This window comes from Hetaerina americana, unplaced genomic scaffold, assembly GCF_022747635.1.
Source record: "Hetaerina americana unplaced genomic scaffold, ioHetAmer1.1.p SCAF_9, whole genome shotgun sequence".
Lineage (NCBI taxonomy): Eukaryota > Metazoa > Arthropoda > Insecta > Odonata > Calopterygidae > Hetaerina > Hetaerina americana.
This window is the reverse complement of record NW_027287538.1, coordinates 22,025,066-22,039,845: the sequence shown is the minus strand read 5'-3', so window position 1 is coordinate 22,039,845 and position 14,780 is coordinate 22,025,066. Positions and strand designations below refer to the sequence as shown.

Here is a 14,780-nt window from a genome sequence, read left to right as displayed (position 1 = left end):
AAAATGACATACGTGTACTTGACAAATCCATGCAAACTCCTCCAGAGTACACTTCTAACGTATATTACCCTGCTGCTTTGATCGCCCAAGTAAGAAAATTTTCGATTTATTTTAGACGTTGGATTTCCTTTCGTGGTGGTTCTGAGTGGCAGAGGGGACAAGTCCGGAAGTTGGAAGTTGTTGGGCTTACCCCAGCTGGACATGGTGCGTCCGAAGACCTGACCAGTCTCCCGGTTATAGAAGAACAGCTTTAGGGTGGTGAGGGTCCCCAGCTGCGGAGGTCGATAGAAGGCGTCGTGCTCCATGGGCGTGGGCCTTGGGGGCCTCGGGGGTGGCGGGGCCTCTGACGGGGACGGGGGCGGCGACTCGTCCTCGTTGTCTGTGAGGAAGGGCGGAGGATCGCCGGAGGGCAGGCGCAGGGGCGCCGATTTGGTGGGCGAGGACGCCGTGTTGGCCGTGGATTCGGACATCTTGTCACTTAGGAAGACTCAATAGGCCTGCGAAGGGAAGAGAGAGAGAGACAAGACGAGATTAGCTGGAGATTTCTTCTGCGATAATTACCCGAAGTTATGTATCAACCCCGAAGTTGGAACACCATGATTAGTGGAAAACGTTATTAACAAAGACGGTAAATCCACTAGAAACGTAATGGATATAACTTTAGTTTTATCAGCCCGAATGTTATTTTAATTAGGTAAGACTAAGAGCTCGCTTAGTATGTACTAAGCCAAAGGCGTGTGAAATTCACGAATCAATTGGGGAATAAGTGGGGGCAGTTCCTAATTTCCGTTGGTTTCCCAAGGAGATAAGGTACCCGAAAAATGGTACAGCTTGTGTGAAGCTGAGGGTGCAAAGAGTCGTTACCCAGAATCGAAGCTGGGCCCTCGGGTTGAGTATGTGGTCAAATGCTAAAACAAATGGACTACGACGTCTCCGCATGGGATTAAGTCGGCGCTAATTAGTGGCATATTTTCAAATCAATCACAATACGGGTACCCAAATTGGGCTCTTATGCAATGCGGTCACCCAAACCAGAAAAAAACAATTCTTCCAATTTTTCCATTTCTATGGAGCTCCCAGATATAGAGGGACTTGGTAGAACCGAAATTTTGGCAAAAAGAGCAATTCCCTCCCGAACGCCTACAGAATCGGGAACGCCGAATTGGAATGTGTTGACTCAATTAAATACTAAGGCGTCACCCTCACTCACGACCTCTCCTGAATGAAACACATACGGGGAATATGTGGACAAGCTACCAAAAATTTAGGATTTATCAGAAGAGTACTTGGTAAATGTGATGAAAAGGTCAAAGAGAAATTTTATCATTCGCTGGTTAGGCCTCATTTAGAGTATGCTGCAAGTATATGGGATCCTCACGAAGTCGGTTCAATTGCCGAATTGGATCGTATGCAGTGTAGAGGAGCTAGATTCGTAAAACGTTGTTATGATAAACTTAGTGGCGTATCCAAAATATTAGAGATACCCGGCTCACGGAGCGAATATTAAATTAAAGATTAAATCTCTTGCATTAATTTGAAGGACGTCTCTTTTGCAGTGATGTTGAGAATATATTATTACCCCCATCGTACTGCGGTAAAAAATATCATGTCAGTAAAATTAGAGAGATTTAGAGTAGAACCAATAGATTTAAGATGTCATTTTTTCCACAAAGGACAAGGGATCAGAATAACATTTTCCGACCGCGGTAGGGTGTTAATCGGGTCAAAATTGGTCTGGTGCGTATTCACCCCCTGCCACACACCCTAGCGGTGGCTTGCAGTGTACTAAAATAAATCAATCGAAATTTAAGATTTGCCGCCGGTTGCCGAGGGATCATTCAGATGTTTCGCTGCAAGCAATGGGCTCATTATACAAAAAATACTACTAAAAATATAAATGCAAAAAAATTCAGTTTGTTATTTCGAATTTGGCTGAGGTAATCTAGTGAGTAGAGCGTTCGTTTATTCACAAATGTCCCGGATTCGCCCCCAGGTGACAACCATGAACACCTATAACGTTTACTCAAGCTGTGAGATTTGTCGGGTACGTTACCTTCCGTAGAAAATCAATGGTGGCATAGGGAAAGGAAATGCCAACCCTTATTAGGCATCCTTTCAATTTGCGAGCATCCCACGCTGCATAAAATATGGAACTAAGCGAGATCCATCCTTAACCACCTTCCGGTAAATTACTATGGTCTTATTAATAAAATATCAGCTGTAAATAACTGCCTAAATGGAATAATAATACGTTTACCCAGTAGGTTGTCATGATATTTAGTATCGCGTGCGGCAGAAGTTACAGATTAGCAGTACCAAAATTCCCAGGGCCTAGAAAAACTGGGGGGGGGAGAGGAAGAGTTGTTGGGAGAAATCCAAAGGAGAGAGGAAAGATGGATGCAGATCATTTTGATTGACAATAAGATGCTTAAGAATACTGTTATACATAGAGAACGCAGGCGTGGTATGGAGAGGTAAAGAAATGATAGGCATGTTGGATGAAATAAAGGAGAGTAGAAGGTATGCAAAATCGAAGAACAATTTAATTTGGTGTGGGGGCGTCAGGTTCCGGCTAGTTTTTCGAGGCTTAAAAATGTAACGATGCTCGGACTTCCCCCTCCAAAGCATAACTTAAATGGTAGGCAACTAATAATAATAATCCTGTAATCGTTGTAGCTAATAGAATGATATTTTACCCGAGACATCCATAATCCCTCATATTCTACCAATTCCTGAAAAAAATTAAAGGAACCAGATGGTGAATTAGTCTATTATGGTGAGGTAGCCCTAGGTAGACTTTTTAGAGCATGGATCAAGTTTATGGGACTCTCATAAAAATAAATTAAGGAAAACAAACGAAAGGCTTCGAAGGGAAGCTGCTCGCTTGGTTTGTAGGTGAATTCAAAGGGAAGACACCGTGAGTGACATGACTAGGCGATTGCGATGGGAATGATTAAAGAAGAGACTGGAAGGTTGAGGAAAATGTTTGAATTGTTTATTGCGGGGAATGAGGCTTGGGGAAACGTAAAAGGGAAAGCAAAAGGTGGCTGTTACAAAGGAAGGGGAGATCACAAACATAAGCTAAAATGGCTCACTCAAAGGAGCAACATACGTAAGCACTCCTATATAAATAAAGGTTTGGAAGTCATTGGAACAGATTACGTAGAAATGGCTTCAATTTTTTTCCTCTAAACGTCAAGAGCTTCAAGAAGATACTGTCCAAACACCTGGACTGAATTACTTTTTCTTCTTATGTTTTGCTCTGGCTATCGCCTGGCTCGCTTATAATTACTGATTGGGTTTAAATCTACCTTTCTACCTGGCTGATTGCCAAATTGTATTTTAATAAGTAATAAATAAAAATAAAGCAATAATATCCTTTCCGATTTGACAGTGCATCGGAGTATCCGTGTATCTAGGCAACCCACAACATCAGTGAAACGTTCAATTGGAGAATGAAAGTGTTATTAACAATAAAAAATATTCCTCCACGTAAATTGCTGTTATCCCTATCACTGAATTGATATGGAAATATTATTTTCCCGGGGACATTTGGTTAAAGGCTTTAAAAATGGAATCTAATTCATTTCGTTATATCCATTCGTACGCATAGCTTAATAAAAAGTACAAACATTCGGCTGATTCGGTTAGCAAGACAAAAGATGGGCGCTTATAATGGTTATTAATTCACTTCGCTTGCACTGCTAAAAAAACGAAATTTTCAAACAAAACTGAAACATTCTTCAAGCTGAGATGCACAAAGTGCAACGATAATGAAACAATGACGTTTCTCTCAAAATATATTAATTCAGAACAAAGACCAGTGAAAATTATTTGTCCAATAATTGTACATTATATAACCAAGCATTCAGCGCTCGAAATTTCTCTCCATTTCAAATCTAGCGTCAAACTTCGCAAGCATCGTAGAAGCTTTTGGGAAAAAAATAGAATTAAATTGGAAGCAAAAATACAATTGGGTCATCTCAGGATTGAATTAACCCTCCACTCTCTAAATCGTAAAATGAGCTCAGCTTTAAACCATGCAAATCTCTTTAAAAATCGAATTACGTGTCTTTGAAAATATCGCACAGGACAAATGCTATCATTATGTTACTCTTTTTAATGATCCCTCAAACAATACATATTTACCTATGATTAAAAAGAAAACTTATCCTATACCAGCGAAAAATACACATTAAATATGAGAAAACACATTTCCAATGTTTCTTTGGGTAAAATAAGTTGTAAATACAAATCGTCTCCCCGAAAATTTTAAGAGTGCTCCGAGAAAGGATGAAACGGCTCTTTACTCGTAGGTTCACGAGGCATAAGACATATTTAAGCACTAGAGCTAAGGGCCGAGGTAATCCACTCGTGTCAAAAATGACTATGCCAGTCATGCCAAAGTTAAAGGAAATGAATTCCGACACGTACACCATTCGAAATAAAATGTTACAGTTGTTAGTTAGACAGGCCGATTTACGAGATCTCATAATAGACGAGTTTCGTAGTAAACGTGGAGACAGACAAGGAGATTTAGTCTACTTCAAACTGGAAGACGACGAGTCATTCGATGACGAAACGACACTGGGTGTCGATGCGATATGCATATCGATTTCGACATTCATGTCGACGTCGACAGTGCCGAAATTTACCACACTTACATCGATATGGTCTTTGAGATTGTCGAATCGAAAAATCGAGGAGGGGTCGACATTGCACTGACGCCATATTGCTGCAGTCTTCCTTAAAAACAAAACCCAGACGGGCAACCACTAATATGTTACATGTTTAAATCCTGTTGTTGTCTTTGACAAGGAAGACATTTTCTGTAAACAGTCACAGTAATGCGAATGTTCGAGCCAATCTCTGTTATGTTCTCGTTTATCACAAGTGCAGTTGTTCGGTGGAAATATCCCATCACCTGAATAGTCACCATTTGTTGACTTGCTTATAAACATTATATTTCTTGTATATGATCGAAAAACCTCCCCACTATACCCGACGACTTATTATAATATATCGACGAATTTCCCTTAGGCAAGTGAAAATGCAATTCCTTGTCTACAAATCTCTAAAATTTTTAATTCGACTTCCTTTAATATAAGGCAATCAATAACAACGCATTGAGACAAAACATGTACAGTTCCCTGACTTCCACAATTACTTTTGGGGATAAAAGTAAGGGAAATTTTAAAATTTATAATTTAGAAGATACGCACGAATTAGAAAGCATAAAAAAACTAAATTATAGAAAAGTTTGTTGTCTCCGGCGTAAGTTTATGGAATTTGCACAACATATTGAAATGAAATTGTTGACTTTTTAATTCCACAAAAAATTGTGTGGAATTAAAAAGTCAATAATTTCATTTCAAAATAGAAAAGTTTACTTACGCGGCCAGACTTGTGGTAGAAACTGTATTACCACGTGGTATTGCTTATAACATAATTGACTGTGAATTAAAAAAAAACCGGGCGTGGATATACACTCTAGCGCACACGAGGTGCAAAAAAATACATCACAATGATAATTTTTTTTGAAGAAAGTGAGAAAAATGAGGTGACTAGAGAAAATAACTAACGCCACAACTGCTCAACTATCACTGACATATAAGACATAGAAGACACTGCTCCTGCGTTCTTGCTCGAGAATTGATTACCACCTTTTGTGCTCACCATTAATAAAAGCTTGTAAGGGCACACCAGAGTTAATTTGAAATAAATCCGGATGGTTAACAATCCCGTCTCTGAGAGAGAGCGTTGCGTCGACCACGTGGTGGTATTTATTTATTCAGGAAGCTACGTCATGTAACAAAATGTAAGAGTCGTGCGGACAAAAAAAGAAATAAACGCCAACTATAAACACATAGGCTGTTTATAGCTTAGACAACTTCCAAAGAAACAACATCTTGTTCCTTTAAAAGCCCCCAAAATTTCAAAATTAATCAGGAAGCCTCGATAGCTTAACTGGCCAAAGCACTGGACCGGACTTTGAGGGATCCGGGTTCGAATCCCGGTCAAGATGAATGATTTTTTACATGATGAAATTATTGTATTGAATTGCACATTAGAGGATGGCTCCTTTATACGTTACTTTTGCGGCAACTCCCGCAGTTTCTTTGGAATTTTATCATTAGCATTATCATTTGTAGGTCTAAGTAGATATCAATTTTTAATCCTAGTGTAATTTATAGTAAGCATTCCAATTTGAAAGTTTTCAGAGATAAACACTATGAAGGAAGTAGTAGGCCATGGATAGCGACTTTGGAAAATAATAATATTGCATTTAAGCTTTAGGTTAGTAAATATTATGGTTTAAATTGGTAACTGCACGTATGAGTGGAATTAGTCTTATGAAAAATCGTACAGAGGATCCGTAAGAATTTTTGTGCTTAACGTGAATTGTAGATAGTTTTATTTGTAATATAGAGTAATAATTTATTATTTTAACCTTTATCTTAACTTAACGTAACTTTTTGCAAGTGTAACTTATTCAAGGTAGTTTTATATTTTGGCGAATTTCAACTTAAACACGGTTTAAAATGACTTTGCATTGACTTAACTTAATCGAGTTTATTTGGACAAAACTTCAAGTCTGATTTCCATTCCCTCATACAGTCATTTCTCGTATTAGAGTATTGGATTACCGTTAAACGTTCAGTGACAGTAAAATGGAGTAAGAAATCTATGAATTACATTCGAAAGTTTGCCAAAATAAGAGCAATCACGGTTTCATTATTTGTCTACCAGAATCCTTTGTTACCGTGCATACGCCTTCGGTTTTTGAATTCGCTGGCAGTTGTTGATTTTCAGAAAAATGTTTCTGCGTAGTTTACTATTTACTTCTACCTAAACTTCCTCTACTACTGTCCCCGACTACTGCCAGTCTACTATTGCCTTTGACTACGGCCCTGTCTACTCCATTATCTTGAATTTAAGAGAACATTGCGTTGTTAGACATGACCAAATGGCATCACTCAAACAGCCATAAATTTTAGTGGAGCAATTTTCTCATCTCTGACAGCGTAATACTGCTCTCGTTAACGCAAGGTCCTTCAGGAAGCTCTGCCAATTCATTCCATGACAAGATAATACAGATGTTTTCACTGAGAACGTGTCGGTGTTCAAAGAAGAACAGACTCCCATGTATCTTCACCGTATGATTCTCCACTGATACTAGCAAATAGATCACCGGAAGGTGATTATCAAGGATGTGGTTAATAAATAACATATAGTATGTGGTGGAAGGAGGATTCGAACTACGTTGGGGATTATTCCTCTTTGGCCCACTGGGGGAGAACAAGCGCCGGAACGGGGTGTCGCACGCCTTCCTCGATCCTCCCGCCAACATCCGCGTCCCTTCTTCACTCCCACGAAGCTTCGGCGACATGTTTAGGGAAGGTCTTATCTTGGACCACTTGAACTTTGCCCTGATCTGTCAGCTGTCCACCTCCCGTCCCCGTTTCCCGGGCCAACCTTCCCCTCTTCCAAAAAGATACAGAAAAAGATACACACTATCCCTACGGCGAAACAACACTATCCCTTGGGTTATCACGTCAACTCGCTTAGAGAGGTTTCAGAGGCGAATGAATGTCTGTAAAAATACCCGCTTGGTGATTTCATTCGATGAGAGAACGCACACTGGTACCAACGGGAAAATTTTTATCAATGAATCATTCCCGGGTTGAAATTTTTCGTTTTATTTTCATTATTTTCGTAGCTTCGATTACATTCAATCATTGTTGCATTCCGGCCACGAATGAACGCTACGTGATTGATTCAAAATCACATTCATACCGATTAGTGATGGTTGCATCGAGATGTCAAGCAAGTGTCATCTCGTTGAAATTTCCTCAATCTGCAGCCCCCAGTGACGATGATAAAACGAAGGGTCTTGCCACGATAGTTTTCATAGAAATTGGCGAAGAAAGTCGAAGATTTTATACATGCTCATACGGCAGAGGAGTAGTACCAACGAAAAATTGAGGATTAATGGCGAAGAAATACATTTTCTCTCCAAAAACGGATATTATAGGGACAATTAGGTTGTAATTGTATTGACCACTTAAAATGCTCTGCATCCAAGCGGGAAAGGGACAGGAATGTTGGGATGTTTGGGATGTGGGAAGGGATGAATGGAGGATTGAAGTATGGGGATTTGAAAAGGGGCTTTATCGTGTTACATTGGCATTGCAGAATTGGGTTGTTTTTCGCTAGGAGAGGCAAGGGCATTGTCGCATCACCTTGGTAGCGTTGTAGCCTGTGTCAATCCAAAACATACGTTAACTGGTAGATTACCGATATCATACGTATATATATATATATATATATATATATATATATATATATATATATATATTATAATAGTGTTAATAGAAAAGCATCTTTCCGCCTTTTTTTAAATAACATCAGTGAATTTGTGACAATGTTAGGCAATGTTGACTGATAAATTAATGTAAAAATAATAAAATGAGCACCGTTCTTCTTTACATATGAAAATGTTTACAGCTACGCAAATTCCAACTCGCTTCGCCACATTCTGGTACTTCTCGAGGCAATTGACAGTATCGTTACCGCAAATACATATGGACGCTATTTTGATAGGTAGGATGGAAGAAAAATGATGTTGGGATCGCTTTTTGTGAAAGAAAACCATAAAATGCTGGTTGAAGGGTGAGGAGAAGCAATAGGATGCGACATTCCAAGGAGGCCACTGAGAACGCGACGGAACGGGGATTTTAAGATCTTAGGCAACAGAGACTGTCATTAGCGCTCGGGATTATGATACATTTTTGCCATGAAAAGTATTTTATAGAGCTCGTTGCGATTTTGCTTGTTACGCAATAATTTCCTAAAATCTGCGTCTTCCCAGCACCATTTTCAATCGAGAAACAGATAGGACACGGCAGTAGATCTGTTGCGTGGGCTCGTGGGTGGTCATGATGCAGCTGCAGCCAGCATTTGGACTCCCACATACGTGGGCTCATTTGTGGACCAGAATGTGATAAAACGTACCACGAGATGTCCGTATATAGTATTCTCTGCAGTATCGTATTAAGTACGGTTTAAGGTCACTCAATTTACTTTTTTTCGCCATTTTATTACACATTTTATACTTTCTAAAGCCCGTCCGGTACGCATTTCATAATCGTAATGATGGAAATCTATTTTGTGAATGTCAATATCACTCGAAATGAGTCTTTATAACTGTATCCAGTGCTAGGGGTTAGGTGGAAGAAGGTAACATGAAGTCTCAATCTTGCCCAAATGAAGTTGTTAAATAAATAAAATTATAGAATTGCTCATTTTCCAAAAGCTCGAACTTAAGCAAACGGCTACATATGTGTTGCCGAAAATTAATATTAAAAAAAATTATGTTCTGGGCGCTGTGGGGCTAGTCACGAGATATTTCGACTACACTTCGAACTGACGGCAATACTATCACTGCTTTGCCAGTTATTCATTTCGAAAAATGGAATGTAAGCATTTTCTTCCACGGTCCGAAATTGTTTTACTTGCCGAAATTCGAAAAATTAGATGTCTACCTTTCTATCTCTCTCCTGACAGAGAAAAAATACCTGAAGCATAAAATTATTAAGAAATAAGAATAGAAGAATAATTTCTTGATCATTTCCTAACCTAATTGGCCTGCCTAGCGTAATTCTCTGGAAAATGGCGGATTAATGTCATCTTTCTATTTATTAATTCACTAAGAATACTCTATCACAATTTATAACTGGATACCGCAATGAATTTTCCAAACTTCGATACCAATTACATAACATTTTCGTTTCAAAATACGATAGATTACTTCCGAAATCCACCCAATGCTCCAGAATTAAAAATCAAAGAGTCATCCTTTTATATGAGTGCTGTTCAATGAATAGTGTTCATAATTTACTCTATTCTCATAATTTAGTGTGAAAAAATTTAATTGTACATTAAATTGTCAGCCTAAAGTGTATAATTGGTAAAAAAATTATAGATTTGACTCCAGTATTGCGTCAACGGAAGCCGTTGCAATTTGAAACATGTTCAGTTCACCCACGCCTGCTAATAATGATGAAACATTATCCACAAGGTGTTTCTCAAAATTTGTGGAACAGGTAAGGTTCAAATGGATTCTGGGCTACATAGAGAATGAGGAACACACTTTGAATTTATGTTCGTGAGATAATAGCGATTTGGAGGAGGGATTCGCGAAATGTCCCGCTCACCAACTCAAACGTACAATTTTTCTATCATCAACATGTAGATGCCAGCCAATGAATTTTTCAATTTTTATGCCGTTGTCTTCTAGTTATTCAATGTTCTTCTCTCAAATGGCAGCAGCAGGGTCAAAGTTTACATCCTAAATAGCGGTCACTGGAGCTCTGGGTTCACCTTCATTTGAAATTGACTTTTTTCCATAGTTAAGCATTTTAAACCATCTTCATTTTCCAGTCATTATATAGGTAGGAAGAGAGTCTCCATAAAACCTCCGCAGCATTATATAGACGTAAAATGAAGATTTATTCACCCGAAAGCAGCACTTCAATGTGGCTTTGCCAGTTACCGCCATCTATTCCGAAGGCGAACTGAACATGCGTCAACATACAACGCCAGCCACTATCGCAATACTGGAGTCGAAATGAATGAATCTTCTGTCAGATATACATTATTTATTCAACTAAAACCATAAACACAGTAATAAACCCGAAGGTCGGTTTAGTAGGTGATGGTAGAGATCACCCAGTACTAAGCCCTATACGGCGCGTGAAATTCACACATCACGGTAGGGGGGCCAGTTCCTTTCCCTGTGCCGGTTATGGTTTCCCAGGAAGACCTGGTACCCGAAAAATCACACAGCTTGGGTGGAGTTGAGGGTAACCAGAGAAGGTTTGCCCGGGAATCGAACCCGGACCCTCGGGTTAGAAGTCCAACGCTCTATCCCTGAATTACCGCGACCCAAATTGATTCTACTATAACATTCATATAAAACATAGAACATTAAATGCAGCGTTTGTACAATGGATTATGCGAAAAAAATATTATCAACTTTTAATGAAAAGGTCTCGAGTATGTGCTATTTCCGAAAATGTGGGTCACGCAAAATGTATTGGCGTCCATTCTTCTCACGCACGGCGGCCCACGCCGGCCAGCTTTTTCAACTGGAAAGCGGAAACGCGACGGTCGTTCGGCTGCGTGGGAGGGCATGCGATGTCCAATCAACCGCATGGGGAGCGAAGGAGACCCGGGGCGAGAGAGGGAGGGGGGAGGAGTAGGGGCGTGGGCGGGAGACAAGTCTCCTCATGGGCTCCTTCCGCGACACATACCGCGGCGGCTCCCTATGGAGATTTGCAGGCCGAAGGACGGACATACGAATAGAGAGAGGGGATGTGCCTCGTTTACCCACGTCGATGCGATCAAGTGGAAAAACGGAGAGAGAGAGAGAGAGTCGGTTACGCAAAAGGGTACGCAAGGGTACGTGCGGTAACGGGGGAGGGTGGATGAGGGTTGGTGCGGGAGAGTGGGGACAGACAAGACGGACGTGTGGGCCGGCCCCCATTCATGCGGGTCGCGAGAGATGACCGCGCAACCACTTCAACGCCGACCCGATGGAGATGGACCGATTTAAGTGAACACTTGGGACCCGTCAGCCGAGAGTCTGAGGGGCCTTTTTGGGACGGTGGGCCGCATGTGTGGGCGGTGGAGTTGTGTCGACCCAGCCGGCGGCGGGAGGTATCATTAATTCACACTTAAATAAATATTTTTATCGAAAAAAAATTTTAGCTTGAATATTCTACCTAGAAAAAGCAAGTGGACAGATGGGATGTTTCTACGGGAACTTTGACAAAAGGTTAAGCTGACAGGATTGGTCAGCAATTATGCAAATGATACGCATCTGTTACTTTTAAAAACAATCCAATATTCTTTCTTTTAAAATTTCTCTCGCGTATCCCGCCGTCTTGCAGGATTTTGGTCATTCTTAAATTCGGATTATTGACGAAGATCTTCGAACGTGGACGTAAAATTTGAGCCAAATTCTAAAGCGGGAAAGGAAGTTTTTGGAAAGAAACTTAAGTTTTCCAAGATGGAAGAAAAGAATCTTACGTTTCCCAAATCAGGAATGGAATTTTGCCTATGCTTCCTCTGCTAGGGACTTCGGCAGGGTGTGTTTTCATTCTTTAAACTTTCGTCTGCATCAGAGGAGTAATGAATCATTACTATCATTAAATGACGACGAAAGGTTTTCATCAATATATTTTAACATGTTGTTTCATCTAATTACGGCGAAGTATTGTTAGTAAAAGGATAGGCGAATGTTGAAGGAAATGAAGGGAGGTAGAATGCCTACGTTATCGAAGAAAAATTAATTGCAGTTTGGGGTTTCAAGGTTTTTTTTGTTTGGCCGAGGCCAAGAAGTGTTCGTAGTAGTGTGCGGTTTGTCCATCCAACACCAGCCTTAAAAAGTAGAATATCAAATTATATTATTTCATTCGTGAAGAATATTATGATTTGAATAGATGTAAAATCAAGTTAAATTGACTTCAACTGGTGTTTCGCTTTCTTGAAAACGAAGGAGTAATCATAAGGTGACAAATGGCATTAAAATTTGCCATCTAAGGAGATTTGAACATTACCGCGGAATAAAGCATACCTTTGTAATTCCATTTGCACCAAAGACAAATGCCGTGTTACCATTGAAGCTGGCAGTGAGAGTAGTGGCGACGGCGGTATATTCGAATGTTTATGATTTCCCTCCTATTATTCTGATTGTCTTCGGTTTGAACTCCCAAAATGACACATTGAAATACACGCTTGAAACAGGTCGAACCTTTACGACGTACGGAATTAGAATTGGTTTACTTAGTTAAGGTCACTGGGGAAGAGGGACCTAAATATTAGGATAATTTTTGTTTTACTTATTCATTTATTTTTGTATTAACTAAGTAGCCTGCAAGCCACCGCTAGGGTATGTGGCACCGGGTGATTTACACACCAGACTGCCCTTGATCCAAAACAACTTTCCCTCATAGCACAATTGGACACTTTATTTTATTCTGATTCCTTATCTTTCGTGGGAAAAATGGCATCTTAAATCTATCTGTTTTGCACTTAACCTAATAAATTTTACAAACATGATTTCTCCCACCGAAGTATGATGGGATGATGGGGTTAATCACACAGTTTCGACATCACTGCTAAAGAAACACCCTTCCAATTTATGCAAGATATTTAAACTGTAATTTAACCTTTGCTCCATTATTTGACTCCCAACATAGCTCTTCTGAAAATTTCGATACGCTCCTCAGTTTAACATAGCAACGTTTCACATATCTACCTCCTCTACGTTGAACACGATCTAATTCGTCAATCAATGATACATGAAATTCATGGGGATATCATATACTAGCGCCATATTCTAAATGAAGCATAGCAAAGCGACAGATGATATTTCTTTTTAACCTTTTAATCACATTTCCGCAACACTCTTCATATACTATAAATCCTATTTTTTTTAGCTTGTCCCCATATTCCTCGTATATGTTTCACCCAGGGGAGTTCCTGGATGAATGTAATGCCTAAGGAAGCGAAGTGGTATTCCACATTGGGGAGAGCGTTGGAATGCTGACCGGAGGGCCCAGGCACGCCGCTGGGCACCCTCTGGGCCCCTCAGGGCCCCATCTACTTCCAAGAGCCCTGAGAGCTTAGGGTTCAGAGGCCCCTCATCAAAGCTGTTTTCTTGCATAATAGGTCTCTTCCTGGGAAACCATAGGCTGAACAGGGAAAGGAACTGGCTCCGCTTAGTATCCTGTTGATGCGTGATTTTCACACGTCGTTAGGCTTAGCAGTACGCGAGTTCTGCTCTCGCCTCTTAAAACCAACGTTCGGGTTGATAACTGTGGTTTCTAAGGAAGCAAGGGAAAAATTCTCAAGTGGAGAGTTAATACTCAAGGAAGCTCATGAATCGTTTTCTAAAACCGCAGGCTTTGCGCAAAATAATAATTTCAAGGACTCAAGTCGGCGGTTAAATGGCCGCTCGTACGTCATTGGGCAGTAATTGAAAAAGAAATCATGAGGACATGAAATTATGATGCAAGGAAGACAATTACGTACCGCAGGTGACCAATGAAACTTAATCTTATTGCATCTCTAGTCTGGAAAAATAGAATGAAACTGAGATACATGGAAATAAGTCAGTGCAAGCTGACAAATACAATTTCATGCCGCGAATAAACTGGATTACCATTGGATGCAATCAATTTAACATGGTATTTCCTCGTATTCACCCGTGAGCGTTCAGTCATTTGTTTATGCATCAACGGAAGTAACGATGAAAGGAAATGAATCAAGAATACACATAAAAAATATATTTACGTATATACTACCTTGATCAAAACGTTCCCGGAATAACCACCGTATGGCGCTCCCATCGTTCCGATTTGAGTTCTGTTTTTTTTGTTAAATTGGTACATCTGTTGTTGATATTCCCTTTAAATCTTAGTGTCATAACTTGACATTTGCAAAAGTTACGTAGCCAAGAGTACATCTATCTCTGTGTGTGTTGGCGATTTTTTACAATTGCAGAAATGGATTTAAATTTGCAACAACGAACTTGTATTAAATTTTGCGTAAAAAACGGATTTAGTGGCGCACGGACGTTGGAAATGTTGGAAAAGTGTTTCGGCAACGATTCTCTAAAAAAAACGGTCGTTTACCAGTGGCACGAGCGGTTCAGAAGTGGTCGTGAGTCAATCGAAGATGATGAACGCAGTGGCAGACCATCGACATCGAAA

At 40.0% G+C, this 14,780-nt stretch overlaps 1 protein-coding gene across 2 annotated transcripts in view; it reads right to left on the bottom strand.

The window, feature by feature from the left end:
* LOC139699085 (sodium/potassium-transporting ATPase subunit beta-2-like) overlaps positions 1 to 14,780 on the bottom strand; it is a 157,496-nt gene that overhangs the window by 116,614 nt on the left and 26,102 nt on the right. For both annotated transcript variants that reach the window (XM_071598085.1, XM_071598086.1), the window contains exon 2: positions 191 to 497. In XM_071598085.1, the coding sequence (XP_071454186.1) occupies positions 191 to 470 (280 nt within the window). In that variant the 5' untranslated portion in view covers positions 471 to 497. The remainder of the gene's footprint in view (positions 1 to 190; positions 498 to 14,780) is intronic.